This window comes from Scomber scombrus, chromosome 22 (assembly GCF_963691925.1).
Source record: "Scomber scombrus chromosome 22, fScoSco1.1, whole genome shotgun sequence".
Taxonomy (NCBI): domain Eukaryota; kingdom Metazoa; phylum Chordata; class Actinopteri; order Scombriformes; family Scombridae; genus Scomber; species Scomber scombrus.
This window is the reverse complement of record NC_084991.1, coordinates 10409543-10424333: the sequence shown is the minus strand read 5'-3', so window position 1 is coordinate 10424333 and position 14791 is coordinate 10409543. Positions and strand designations below refer to the sequence as shown.

At 39.2% G+C, this 14791-nt stretch overlaps 1 protein-coding gene across 1 annotated transcript; it reads right to left on the bottom strand.

The window, feature by feature from the left end:
• Positions 1-251: 251 nt before the first annotated feature.
• Positions 252-7436, bottom strand: ifrd1 (interferon-related developmental regulator 1). Its single transcript, XM_062443912.1, has 12 exons — positions 7212-7436; positions 5321-5425; positions 4959-5040; positions 4139-4263; positions 3869-4026; positions 3704-3754; positions 3280-3458; positions 3053-3161; positions 2667-2801; positions 1688-1816; positions 1030-1125; positions 252-940 (listed from the first exon to the last, which is right to left on the bottom strand). Exons 1-12 carry the CDS (start codon positions 7240-7242, stop codon positions 854-856), a joined length of 1287 nt encoding a protein of 428 aa, XP_062299896.1. The 5' UTR covers positions 7243-7436; the 3' UTR covers positions 252-853.
• Positions 7437-14791: the final 7355 nt, after the last annotated feature.

Below are 14791 nucleotides of genomic sequence, written 5' to 3'. Positions count from 1 at the left end.
GCTCAACATGACATTCACATATAAATCTGCCAGGAGATGAAAAAGGAGCTGAGATTTCTGTTAAATCTCATTTACTAACCCGAACAAAAACTCCTCTTCCAGTGACTGTTTTGTTCATGGTTTAACACTTGAAGATGCACAGAAATAGCTGAGATAAAAAGCATTTAAAGAAAAAAAAAACAAAAAAAAAAAAACGTTAAATCAGTTTTTTGTCTAATACCACATGAGCAAAAATGACAGATCCATTTGTTACAGCTTTTGTGTTTATTTCACCATCCTTGCCCTTACGATTATACACCACATACTAAAATAAAACACATTACACCAAGGTTGTACAGGAATACCCTGCTTAGGGTTAACTAGGTAGTGCAACTTATACAAATCCATGGAAGGGTTAGGTCAGTTACATGTCTTAGACATCACTATAAACTAATAAAGAGAAATACATGGTGCAAGACAAATGCTGGAAAGAAAATTATATAACTTAGTATAAAGATCCCAAAAAAGGCCACATACTGAATATTAACAGGAAGAGAAAACAAATATACACTCTACAGTATTTACAATACCACAGTTTGTGTGGATACATTAAAGTTACACATTGTTTAATATCAAAACATTCACCTCCTGTAGATTTGACCAGAAGCTATAAAAAAGTATTGTGTAGTAATTGTCAAAGCACAACATCTGTGATACAGCCACATTTTAAGTCTACAGGCTGTGACTGTTTGATACTCAAAAGATACATTTGAGGAGGATTACGTGAGCACACACATTGTGACAATTCATCTAAAAAGCAGGGAAGCCATATAAATAGCTTATAAGAGTCCAAAAAAAGAAACTTTTTTATTTTTTAGAATTCTCCCACATCCACTCTCTTGTCCCTGAACTTGCTTCTGGCCTTGGTCCGAGCCTTGAAAGCAGCAGAGTTGTGGAGGTGCTGGGGGGAGAAAAAAAAGAGGGCATTATGAGATAAGTGGAAAAAAGCTACAAGTATGTGTGTGTAAAACGGGGAAAAAAGAAACATACCCTTTCAAAGCGAGAGATTTTCATGGCCTTAATTGTGGCTGAATCAACCAACATAGGTGGTCCCAGTTCAAATACATCTCTGATGAATTCATTTGCCTGGTTGGAGAAAGGAAAAAAAAAAAAAAAAAAAAATCAAGACAAACAGCTAATAATTTGCATTATACAATGTCAGCATAAGATAACATCTGAACAAAGCTAATTTTTTTTTTTTTTTAAAAAGGTATTGTTTGCAGTGGTCTGAATTATGTCCCACTGTCTCATCTTCACTTGTGAAATGTTGCAGTTTTCCACAAGCGCTAGCTGTTGGCCAGACTGCAGACTAACTTTCTAACCAGCTGCCTTTTAATGGGCTTCTTTTTCCCCCTCAAATGTGCAACATTATCCTAAATCAAGTTAATTAGCCTTATCTTCCTGCATCAGCAGACAGTAACTTTTTCCATCAGTGCTGTGTCAATGCAGGAGAAATGACCTCTTGTTACTTATTATCCAATCCAACAGTGCCACATGGGAACAAAGCTGGAGGGAAATTCAATTAAAAAGTCACCATCAGGTACTACTTTCTGCTATAGGCTGTGTTGACTCACATCATGTATATCAATTGTCTTTGTCAGAGATATGAGCATTTATGGCAGATACTAAACAACTGGTGAAAAAATACCTGTAGGTGGTAGTTCATCCCAGAGCCCACAAACTCTCTGAAAGCATCGTAGGTCCTCTTTCTAACCCAGCTGTCGATGGTCATGCGCTCCGTCCCAAAGCGAATGGTCTCGGACTGGAAGTCGCCCTCCTGAAAAATACATAGGGAGGTGAGAAAGGTAACCATGGACCACCTTGGCCCTTGTGGCACATTGTTTGTGGCGACTGTTTATTGTTTGTCATTGGTTGGCACATTGGGCAATACATTTACAGAGAGTGGGTGTTAGTCTGGACTGTGAGTAAATGACAGGGAAAATTATGGGAACACCCACAACCTTCCCAGGACATTTTTAGCAGTCCACTATTCAAGCAGGCCAACAGGACTTTATCTGACCCTTCCCATGTGTTGAATGTGGAGTATGTGTTAACGATCTCTGGAAAAAGATACGAGGTCCCTTTGTGTAAGCACAGCTGTTAAAAACATGTATTCATCTTATTAATGGAGAACTCCTGGAGGACAGACAGAACAGCACAAGGCTTGAAGAGAACTTCAGGTTCCATAAATTGCATGTGTGCTTCTAAGCATGTCAAGTGAGGAGTGTTGTAGTTTGTAAAATATGTACTTGGATGTTTACACTCTAAGAAGTAGTTGTTTTTTTTTTTTAAACAGAGTGAACAGCTTTGTGGCTAATGTGTTCGGTTATTTTATCCCAGGGTCATGTTTGCACGTGTCCCTATTTAATGTGTTTTTATTGTAATGTCTGATTTGATGCAGCAGTTCCCTTGATCCAAGATACTTTTTCTCCTATGGGAGGCAATAACGCAACTTTAATCTTACTAACAGCCTCAGTCCTCCTCAAAAAAAAAAAAGCAAAGTGTACCCCCTCTTAAAACTGTCCTCGGCTTTAAAAAATTAAAAAAAATTAAAAAAGCTACACCTCTAGTCTGTCTGTCAAAGCCTTAATTGCAAGTACAAAACTCTCAAATAACAGAACACTCACCTCAACAGCCTTGAGCACGTCCCTGAACACTGACCGCTGCTTCTTCTTGTCCATCTTGGCTCTGTGCTTGTTGCAGTCTGTGGCCAGCGCATTCAGTTTATCGCACAGTTCATCCCAGTCATCAAACTCGAAGTCCTGAATGGACACAAGGGAAAGAAATGCTGCACTCATGACCAATGAAAAAAAAAGAAAAGACATCCAGCCAGACATTCACGCAAACATGCAATTTAAAGACAACAACAAAAAAAAAGACTAAAATTACAGCCCTACTGTATCCAGTAACAGTAACATCGTCCCATTTTTAGTCCCAACAGTTGATTGTGCAGGAATGATGAGCGATGGGACGTTAAACACATGAAGATTGAACATCGTCGATGTAAACTTACAGCGTCCATGTCTCTGGCCAGCTCAAAGAGCAGGGCGATGGTCTCCCCTGCTGCGATTCTCATGTTGACATCCTCACTTTCCAACAACCTCGGCAGTTTAGGCAGGTGTCTGAATAACAAAATAGATGCATGTTAATGATTTGCAAAAAAGTATATTTCTTCTATTTTCTAATGCTTATCTGAATCTAAAGTGCAGTACAATAACAAGACTACAAACTGGGTCTTACTTGCGCAGGATGTCTTTGAGCTGGTTGGAAGTGCAGATGGTGAGCAGCAGTGCCCACGACAACAGGGCGTTGGTGTGGAGCTGGCTCGTCTGGAGATTGATAGAAGGACAGGTACCATCTGCCCTGGCGTAGGACCTGGTGAAGAGGTTCTCAAAGCACTCCATGGTGGCATGCACGTCCTAGAGCAGGAATCAGGAGGAGATCTTATGAAGACGTGAGTTTGCAATGCAGAAATCTAAAACTGCATCACAACTAACATGTTTCTGCCTTCATGAGTAACTCCTCAGACATGACCGGATGAGGCACAATGTCACAACCAATATCAACTATAAGTATACGACTGACAGGTTGTAAAGAAGACATCGCTGCAGTTTGCCCTCAATACCAGAGGTGTCAAAACCACAGAAAAGACACTAAAACTCACCAAAATGTCATCTTCTGCTACCAAAGTACAAAGGCCCAGACTTGTCGCCACCTATTAGAGAAGCAAAGAGACTTCTTTCAGCTGGCTTTACATAGCATAGAGGTTTCAGAAATATTCAACACATTCTTCCATAGTGATAAAGCGTAATAAAAGTCAGGTACTCACAGCCTGTCTGGCCTGAATGTTGGCTGTTCCATCTGCCAGGATGTTTTTGAAGATGGGTTTAAGGGACTTAAACACCTCCTCACTCTCGATGCCCGAACCCAACTGGATACACAGCAGGCAGGCCAAAGATGCTGCTGCTCGCTGCTCCTCGCCTTTGCCTGACAGTGACAAAAAGTGGATGTTAAGACGAGACCTATCAACTAGAAAAACCCCTTTAAAAATAATAAATACATAAGACAGCTGAAATCAGTGCAAGAGTGTTTTAGGTACCTTTCTTGAGACAGCGTTCAATGCTGTCTGTGATGGTCATCCGTCTCTCCGAGATGAACTCATACAGGATCCGTGTGGCCATTGCTGTCTTAAGCCCATCCAGTGCCCCCTGTCTGGTCTTTGCACTGCAGAAACAGGTTTCAGAAACATTCATTATTGCTATCATACAAATGATTAAATCAGAGGGACACGACAGTGAAATGTCAGAATATATATATTTCCATTTCATAGTTTAAAGTTTAAATTTAATGTTAAGTTTAAATAAATGTAACTCAGCAAGCTTTACAATATTCTATTTTACATACATAAACAGATGTTTGACTACCATCTGATAGATGAATGGAGTCATCCAATTAAATCAAATATCTACCAGGAGTTCACTAATGTTGAGAAGATATATTGCAAATATAAGCCTGAGTTTAAAATTAAAACAGTGCTGGCAGTGAAGTGGTGCTACTGGTGCATCCCTACTTCAATATCATCATATTCAGCAGTCACCAATGGTGACTGGCCTTTTTGGGGATGAAGTCTATTTTTAAATCTGACAGGTCTGCAAACCTCAATGATACCTTTCTCCTGTGATTGACAGCAGTGCTCTCCAGCTAACCATCCCAAAAATAAGCCTTTTCATACCATATGTGTTGCACTTACTTTGAAATGAGTTATTTTGACTCTTTAACAATATAGTGAAAAACTGACTATTTCATCCTTGGTGGGTAAAATGTTCCCGAATACCTCTGAGAAGACTTGTTACAGCCTGTATGCCAAGATCAGATAATGTGTATGTAGACTGCTGCACTTATCAAGCAAGACTTGATACCTTTTATCCACTGTGCTGTCTATGAACCCCTTCAGCTTGTACTGGTAATCCTCCTGGGCTGTGTCCTCACTGGCTTCTCCACCTGGCAACACCACAACATATGTTAAATGAACACACATTTTTCTTTTTTTTTTTAATCAAATAATGATAGAAACATATTTTTCATAGTTTCATTGAAATGTTTGCTCAGTTAGAAGCTTCACTGCAGAATCTAAACCATCCTGTACATCCTGTTTGATGAACAGTGAACACAAATTGCAAACATACCCGCTGACATCACAGCCAACATGTGTATTCACAAGTTCAAACAAAGGCTGAAGCATATGTGCATTATGTGTGTGCAAACATACAAACGTGTGTACCTTCATCTGCTACACTGGTGGCGTCACTGAAGCTGCTGCAATGACTGAGGGTCTCAATGGAGGCGTCCTCATCACTGAAAGGATGCACATGTCCATGCTGCCCCCCTGGGAAAAGAAAAAAGATGGACATAAGCAGAGGAAAAATAATTCAGCCTAATCATTTTGAAATCCATTAGGACAGTGCAGCAGGTCTGTCCATTATGTAATCATAGCACAGGTACTGTAGCAAATACTGCAGTTATCTAATCTGCCCTACGTTCTTTGCACGCCTTATCCTGCTGGCGCTTTCATTATCTCATGAGAAAATACACCATGTTGTCAGGGTCAAGGGCAACCCACACTTGTGTTGGCTGTGTAAACTCAACATGATGTTCAGGTTGGACAGACATGGGTCAACAAATGTAAACTTCTATGATTTGACTGACAATCTGCCACAGCAATTACTGCAAAACTAGACTTCAGAAATAGACGAGAGCGGTTTTGGTACAGTCAGAAAGTGCAGAAATAAGCTACCATGTGTCATGGAGGCCAAGGAGGAAGCAGGGCTTTTTTTTCACCCACAAACAAACTCCACCACAAACATTATAAGTGACTGTGAGCCCAGAAGGAGTGTCAGTATAATATCTTACAATGTTTTCAAGATATCAAGGACAAGTGTTGAGGAGTTGTGACAATTCACAGTTAAATTAGTGTGAAAATCTAAACTGTGCTTATTCCCCTTATACTAAAAAGCTTTCATTTTGTTAGTTATAAGAAGCTTTTTTCAATGAAAAATATATAATCTGCTGTCAGACTTCAAACCACAGCATCTACCCTGGCCTGAATTCACCTCTGGAAGACGTGATGTTGGTAAGCAGGAAACAATCTAAAAAAATAAAGTACCTACATGTGTAAAGCCACAATAACTACTATCAGCTGTTTGAGAGGCCACCTCACAGTCTGAGTTTGTTTGTGTATCAAAAAGTCATTCGTACCAATAAATAAGTATATTCTGAAATTACACATTTACGCATTCACATTTGTTCTCTTGGTTATGACTCATATACTTTAAGTTTCTGGTAAAATACTTTTTTACATTTCCAATCTGGTGACGCTGGTGTGTTTGTGTGTACGTGTGGTGTTGACGTGGACTCGACAGCTGATTTCGGAGAACTGGGCGCCGCCTCCTCGTTTACACCCCGCTCAAAGGAGCCCAAAATGTCCGGCTTCTGGCGTTCATAAAAACAACAACCCCAAAAATGACCAATATACAAAAAACCTTCCTTATATTCTACTTCCACGTCGGCCAGCGTTATTGAAATTGAACACAATAGTCGGCTAAACGTTCATTGAGGCCAATCAACAAACCCAACGACCTTACTTTATCGTTACAAAACTTCCTGCTTGATTAAGACTATTTTCTGTAGAAAGTGAAGCCCAAAATACGTATTTCTTTTGTAAAGCAACTGTCGAGGTTACAGCTGTCACGTTTTCTAATCGGTGTGTTTATTTAAATAAGATTTAGCCTACCTAGCAACCAAAGCTGAATCTTGCTAGTAGAGAAATGACATTAGCCTACGTTAGCTTGGAAAGCATGCTTCGACCATATGGCTGATAGTTCGTGTAAAAAATATAAATTTAACACCGTTAAAGTGGTTTTGATTACTATTAAAAACAAACAGTGTTGTGGTATGGTGGTAACTTTGATCAGCAGCAGCGATGCTTTGTATTATTGCAGGTGGTTAGCTTTGTTTTTTTGACGCAGGCCAGCCTCTTAACGTTTGTAGTCCTAACTGTAAACACGTTCAACTCCAGTCAATGGACTCACAACACCAAAAAAACTACAACTACCGCCAAGCAACGAGGCGGTCTGGTAGCAAGGCCCAAGCATTGCGGCCGCTCGGTCGCTTACCTTTGCTATTCTTCTTCTTGGCCCTTGGCATTTTTGTGCAGTTAAAAGTCAAATTTGATCAAAAATCAGCCAATACACGACCAGCTTTTACTGTATTGTCTCGTAAAATGAAAATATTCCCGTGGAACAGTGGATAAAAAGGAATTGAAAGCGATCCTGGAAATAGACTGTCGGCCGAGACGATACATTTTCCCTCATAAACCAGGGCTGCGTACAGAAGTGTGGTTCTACGGTATTTATACCGACAGACATGTCACGAGGAGTTTTCCCGGCTTCGCGAGCCAATCCGGGAAAAGGAACACGCGTCGCGTGTGTCCGCGCGTGACGCAGTGATCAAAAACGTGGATATTATCACATCATGCGTCTTCGAGTATTTTGGTATGTATCTGTCAGACAGTGTTCATTCTAAATTCATACAAACTGTAACCTACATCTCTCTGAAGACAAAGGCACAACTGATATGTACCTATCTTAAAAATAATTACTTTTTATTGACTTTTAGTATAAAGTACACAATATATATAGTACAAAATAATTTCACTTGTAAATTATACATTAGGTGTAGGAAGTAACATGAATAGATACAATGAAATAAATACAAAAAAATCAAATCAAATCAAAATCAAATAAACACACAGATATAATTTGACTAATTTATTCACAGGTCAACCAGATTGGACAAACAGTGTAATCTACATTCCAAGTTTATTACACTGCCAAAATACATTGTGCCCTTGTCACCATACACCAAGAATAGAAATAAGAGAATGACAATTAATATACATGATTAGCTTGGAACTGCAGGGAAATATAGTTGCTTAACATAGGAAAAATGTTCAGTGTATGTTTGATTTTTTTCCCATCTTGATGCAATTTAAGATATCTTTAATCCAAAGGGCATTAGATGGAGAAACGGGATTTTTAAAAGTACATCAAACACGTGTTTTTGCAAAAACTTGATGAAAAAACATTTAATAAAACCTAGTAAAGATAATTTATCTTTTAAATTACACCTCTGTGACACATTGAGATGGAAGTATGCATCTATTATGTAGAGAAGATGCAATTATATGTCTGCTGCAAATGAATAGCCTACTGTGATAGCCTCTGTGATGTTAATAACATTGTATTTTTAAGGCTATTTGTGAGGTAATACATACTGTGATTATATCGATCTGCATAGGTATACAGTAGGTGTAGTGATTTTTGGGCTCTTTTGTCATCTGTGATGCAATAGATAGATTACTCTGGACACTATGAAATTGATTGGTAGTTGTGCAGTTATTAGCCTATACATTATTTTAAGTATATCCAGTGCATTACAATTTATATGCTTCTATATTGAAAAAGTAGTTTATAGTCTCTGTGAGATAAAATCCAGAATGTGGATTTATTTACCATGCAGAATATTTGCACTTTTCTTTCACATAAATTCAGGTTTGTTTGTTTTAATCACAGTTGTATGTTGTAACCACACTAGTAGTGGCCTATTCAATAGAATCAGTTACAGATCAACAGATACACACCGTAAACATTTATTTGATGTATGTTTTAGACTATCAGAGGTGCTCTTAAAGCACATTTCAAGCTAATTTCTTTCCATGTCTTTCAGTTTTTGTTCAATATTTTTCTCATTATTTTTTAAACTTTACCCCATGCGGTTGACAGCAATTAAGTCACAATCAAGAGTCGCACAAATGAATCACATTAAGAAGAACAGTAGTTAGCAATATACAGGGGGTGAACACTGTGCAGGTCTATGTAAGAACACAACCGTGCTGATGCCGTGTGATGCACATATCGATCTTCCTCAGATTAACATTGCGAGAGGGATTCAATACCAGCAAGTGGTCCACAGTTTCACACTGTAGTTAATGGCAATGGCAGTAAACAGCAAATCTCAGGATTGAAAGCATTTTATCAACTGTCTGCACTCAATAACAAGGAGTTTAAAGAGAATGTTAATGTTCAATGGATTCCCATAGTCTAAAAACTGAAATGTCAATTCGGCAAGATTAGAATTAACTGAATCATTCAATTTATTGTAAGGTGTTACTATTCAGTCCATTCAGTCAATTAAATCTTGTTGTCTTGTCTTCGCCCTCTACAGTGGTTAAATGCAGGAGAGATAGATGTCTTGGTTAACAACAATTCAGTTTTTCAGTATGTGGGTCTCGTCCCAACCCTAATCCTGAGGTCAGTGACCACAGTCTCCATTAGATTACCCTGCTGTCCAGGATCCGAATGGACATTTAAAAGCTCTTGGCCTTAGCCCGACCTGAGATTGAATCCTTCCAGTTAATTATCCTTCCTGCCTTCTATTTTTTCAGTCACTCTGGCTTTTTCTGACAGGACAAAAATAGTATTCTGTCTTACACAAGTGGAAAATCTCACAGATGCTGTCTCCTTGCTGCCATTCCCACGGCCGAACTGTCAACAGTGGCACAGCGCATTCAAGAAACTTGCAGAATTCAAAGCTTTCATTTTTCATGCAAGTCATGTTTGACTGTTGGGAGGTTTCTAGAGCTGCTTCCCAAACACATGTGCACACCTACACACTGATCATGATCTTCAGCTTTTTGCCTTTTTAATTGTTGCCTTTCTAGTTAATTAATCAAACAGCTTTCTATCATGTAGCTGTCAGGTTAAATTGCATTTTCTTTAGAGAATTTAGCGCCTTTATCCACAGGCACTATCAAGACGTGGGTGGACTTGCAAACACATTCAGTACTTTTTAATACAAATCATCATAATTAACCATCACTTATAACTTATGTACTTATAACATCAGATGTAAACACAAAAGCTCTAGACCAACAACAAACTACCAGGCACAAAAATAGAATTAAACCAAACTCAAATAAAAAAAAGGTTTTAAAAAAACCCAAAAAGTAGCATCTGTTTAATCACTTCACCAGGGAGCGGCCAATAGCAGCAGACTTAAAGTTGCAGACTCATGGATCAGAGCAGTTTATATTTATACTAAACAAAGCATAGACAGCTCTTTACTTAGCCTGCCACAAGATCCTTCATTATGGGTTCAGGTTTAGATATGTGAGTTTCAAAAAACACTGGAAGTTTGGAAAAGCTGAGGACTACAGAGCTCAGTTACTCATTTTTTTAATCAAAACATTACCGAGGATCATCCTCCTTTGCAGACTCTAAAATTGAATACACAAGCAATATAGCAATATATTTCAGTTTATGTAGTGATGTGCAGCCCTAAATTTTTAACATATAGTGTGAGATTAAATTAGGGACACATTCCATAAGGTAATATGGTGGGGATTTTTGTGTGTGTAAAGATATACTCCCTGATTGCTTCCTGCTTTATTACAGACACTTTGCTGCTTGCTCTCGCCTCTGCTTGCATTTATCTGCTGATATTGTTTGTTTTATTCTGTGAGCACTGTAATTTTTTGTACATATAGTAGGCTATTGCCATACTTCAATATTTTTATGACCTCCTCAGTACTACATAAGCGAGGCCTACCAACAGCACAAGCCTGTACTGCAGTGACTGGAAACAGAAGGGCTTTGTAGCCAGTAATAAATCTACACGTGGAAGTCCTCTCTGGAACTCTCTTGGTGTGAAGCCCAAGAGTAAATCTTTTCTCTGAGAACTGTGAGGATGAGTAACAGGCAGAGCCAAGCGCCCTGAGATCTGTGATGTGACCAGCGGCTGGCCTGCATTATCATCCAGGCAAAACGCCTCTTTAACCTCTTCTTAGTAGGACACGGCCATGAATAGCTGCAAAAAAGAGAAGTAGCAACAAACCTCCCCTACACCTAAGTGTGCAGCTGGAGAACAGATTTGCTCCACTGTTGCAGGACCCTGTATTTCCATCTGATGACCTGGATAACCTTTTACCCTCACACAGCAGTATGAGGACTGAGACAGAGTAAACCAGAAAGTAAAAGGCTACTGGGAAAGCTAAAGACTGGGCCTCAAACTGATTGTGAGTGACTTTGCTGCAAAGATGTAAGAAGCATGGGCTGTAAGAACGCCAAAACACTCAAATATATTTTCCCAATGATATGGTTTCCAACATGACTGAAAGAATCCAGCACATTGTGGCTGCACGTCCAACTGGTGCACATAAGGACTAATGATGTTGTGAAACGACAGTCTGAGGTACTGAAATGAGACTTTATTGATCTGTTGAACTTACTCAACTCCTTGAATGCTGAGGTGTTTATCAGTGGCCCTCGACCACCAGTTAAAAAAGGAGTTCAGAGATTCTGCCGAGCAACATGTACCATCCATTTAGTGTACTTTATTGACAATTTCAACTTTCTCTGGGACAGCAAAAGGAATATGGAGTTTCCCTTGAAAAGGTGACAAGTACTCCTCCAGCCTTAATCAGTCAGAAGTAAAATATCCATCCAGGTCATCCTCTTCTCCAGTCACCCTTTCCCTCCCTGCTCCCCTTTCTTGGAGTTCACTGACCAGATGAAATAGCTGTTCACTGCTGGGACCAAACTTACTTTCCCCTGCCCTACTCTCATTTTCTCTCCCCTAAATCTCCCTCAGCGACCACCTCCACCATTGGCACCAAGTCCTCAGCCAGTTTTGACACAACATCACAGTTACACCGTTACTGCAGCTCTAACTGATATCTGCTGGGACCAGGCTGCAAGATTAATGGCACTCATGATTCTTGTCAGGGCAAGCCGTGGGCCATGTGTGCCGGGAGCTTCCTCAATTTCTGTCTTGATAGGTAATAGAAGAAGAATGGTGAATATGCTAAGAAACAGGAATCACTCAACCGATTTTGCAAATGTATCAAATTTTGCATCCATACCTTGTCAGCTGCAGCCTGTCACAAAAAATTGCAATAGCAGACATCTTGTTTAAGGATCCCCTCTCATGGAAGCAGACATCTTATGGAAATCTTGCTTCTTTTGAATATGTGCTTCTCTTCTCAAATTTCTAAATATCTACAGGCCATCTAAATATCCTGCAACCTTTTTTGATGACTTTGCTGAACTGATGTCTATAATTTGTGTTGACTTTGACTGCGTAGTTATTGTTGGTGATTTCAACATCCATGTTACAACTCCCAGGACAGAGCAACTTAAGAGCTGTGTTGTGTTCTTGATAACTATGGGCTGACTCATCATGTCACGGAGCCCACACAAAACAAGAGACACACTCTGGACTTAACCATCTCCAAGGGTCTGAACATTTCTAATGTTGTGGTGACTGGTGTTGCTCTCTCTGATCATTAGCATGTTTTCTTTGAGAGTGCTATCTCCAACAAAGGTGAAACAGTACTGAAAACATCAGTGAAGCATTTAATCAGTCTTTTCTTCGTCTCTTGGGTCTCAGTCAATGAGCTATTAATTCTAAAATCACACATGTTATTGATGCCATTGCATCTGATCTCATTGTCTTGTTTGCTACTGTAGACAGGCTAACTAATGATTATGTGTCTGCAGCTTCTGAGCTTCTATCCACCATGGCCTGCAGTGAATTTGCCTCCCTCTTCACTGACAAAATTCAGAAAACTACACAAGCCGTCAGTGCCTCCATATCATGTGCAGGGTATGTGTTGTCCCTTTGTCCACTTAAAATCAGTTGAAATACCATGACACAATTCAACCACCATCAACCATAAAAACTTAGAGGACATTATACAACTTCTGAAATCCTTCTCCTGCTGCCTTGATATTCTGCCTACAGGCTTTTAAAAAAATCTTTCTTATTGCATTGTCTCAGATTGCCTACACATTGTCAACACATCTCATGTGTGTTTCCACATTCCCTACAAGCTGCCATCACTATCATCAAACCAAAAGAACAATCTAGACACTTCAGTCATGAACAATTATAGGTCTATACCAAACCTCCCGTTTTTAAGTAAAATCATTCGAAAGTAGTCTTTTGAAGTCTTAAATTCAGGATTTCAACCACACTACAGTGCTGAGACTGCTTTTGTTAAGGTCAATGACCTTCCACTTAAACACAGACAGTGGCAGAATTTGGTATTATTGGATCTCAGTGCTGCATTTGACATGATTTACCACAATATATTACTAGACAGAAAACTGGCTGGGACATTACTAAACTGGTTTAAATCCTACTTTAAGGACAAGAACTACTTCTATAGGTAATCAAACAACTTAATTGACAAAAATGACATACAGTTCCCCAAGGCTCGATTCTGGGGCCTCTCGTCTACATGCCGCCACTGGTCCAGATTATGAAAAACAACAAAATATGTCACCATAATTATGCAGGCGAGACACACATTTATATAACCACATTACCAGGGGACTATGGTCCAATACAAGCACTGAGTAAGTGCATTAAACAAATCAACAACAGGATGTACCATAATTTTCCTCAAAGACAAAACTGAAGTTGTTATTGTTTTTGAAGCCAAGAAAAGAGCTATTAAAAGTCAGCACTCAGCTTCAATGAGTCACGTTGAAAACCACAAACCAATCTAGAAATCTTGGTGTAGTCATGGACTCAGACCTGGATTTCAAGAGCCACATTAAGACAATTACAAAGTCAGCCTACTTCAACCTGAGGAATATATCAAGGATTAAAGGACTTATGTCTCAGCAGGACTTGAAAAAACTTGTCCATGCATTTATCTTCAGCAGACTCAACTACTGTAATGGTGTCTTTGCAGGTCTCCCTAAGAAATCAATCAGATAGCTGATAGTAAACAGAGGCAGCCCTCATAGCCATCACAGCTGCATCTGATTCAGAACACTGCTGCTCGAGTCCTCACTAAGACTAAGAAAGTGTGTCATATCATTCCAGTTCCCAGATTTTAACACTGGCTTCCTGTCTGTCAAACAATTGGTTTCAAAATACTGTTGTTGGTTTATAAAGCACTGAGTGGTTTAGGGCCAAAATACATTTCTGAGCTTTTGCTAGGTTATAAACCCACGCAGACCTCTCAGGTCATCTGGGACAGGTCTGCTTTCTGTCCCCAGAGTCAAAACTGAACACGGAAAAGAGGCATTCAGTTTTTATGCTCCACATATCTGTTACAAACTGCCAGAATACTGCAGGTCTGTTGCAATTCTCAGTTACTTTAAATCAAGGCTGAATACTTTTCAGTTTGCTGCTGCTTTTGATTAAAATAAATTTGAGGCTGTATTGTACTGCACTGTAACTTTTATTCTTGTATTCTTATTCTATCTTCGCTTGTAACTGTTATTAAATGTATTTAAATGTCATTTTATAATGCTTTTCTTTCACACTTTATCTTAATTCATTTAATGTTATGTAATGTTATGTGCTTTATAAATAAATGTGCCTTTCCTGGATCATTATTTTTTTAGGTGCTCAATAGTGCCCCCAAATCCCCATTCTTCTTTACAGCTAACCGTTGATGTTAAGAAGCTCAGCTGTGATCTGTTTAAATGATTAAAATTAAACAGTTATCCAGCTTGCTCAACTTTGCTCGATTAAAACAGACTAACACAAGCTATTTGCCTGATGAGGATTCAGTATCCAGACTTTACAACCGTCTTTGGCACTAGGGGGAGCCATTCTGTTTGAAATTCAAAGGGCACACTGCTCTCACTGCAATATAGCAAGTGAAATTCCCAGAGAT

Bases quoted from the DNA above. Each gene is read 5' to 3' on its own strand.
- ifrd1 (XM_062443912.1), bottom strand. From the start codon at position 7,242: ATGCCAAGGGCCAAGAAGAAGAATAGCAAAG. The intron at 5,426-7,211 runs GTAAGCGACCGA...TTCTTTTCCCAG, and splicing joins CAAGAAGAAGAATAGCAAAG to GGGGGCAGCATGGACATGTG. The intron at 941-1,029 runs GTATGTTTCTTT...TTCTCCCCCCAG, and splicing joins AAATCTCTCGCTTTGAAAGG to CACCTCCACAACTCTGCTGC.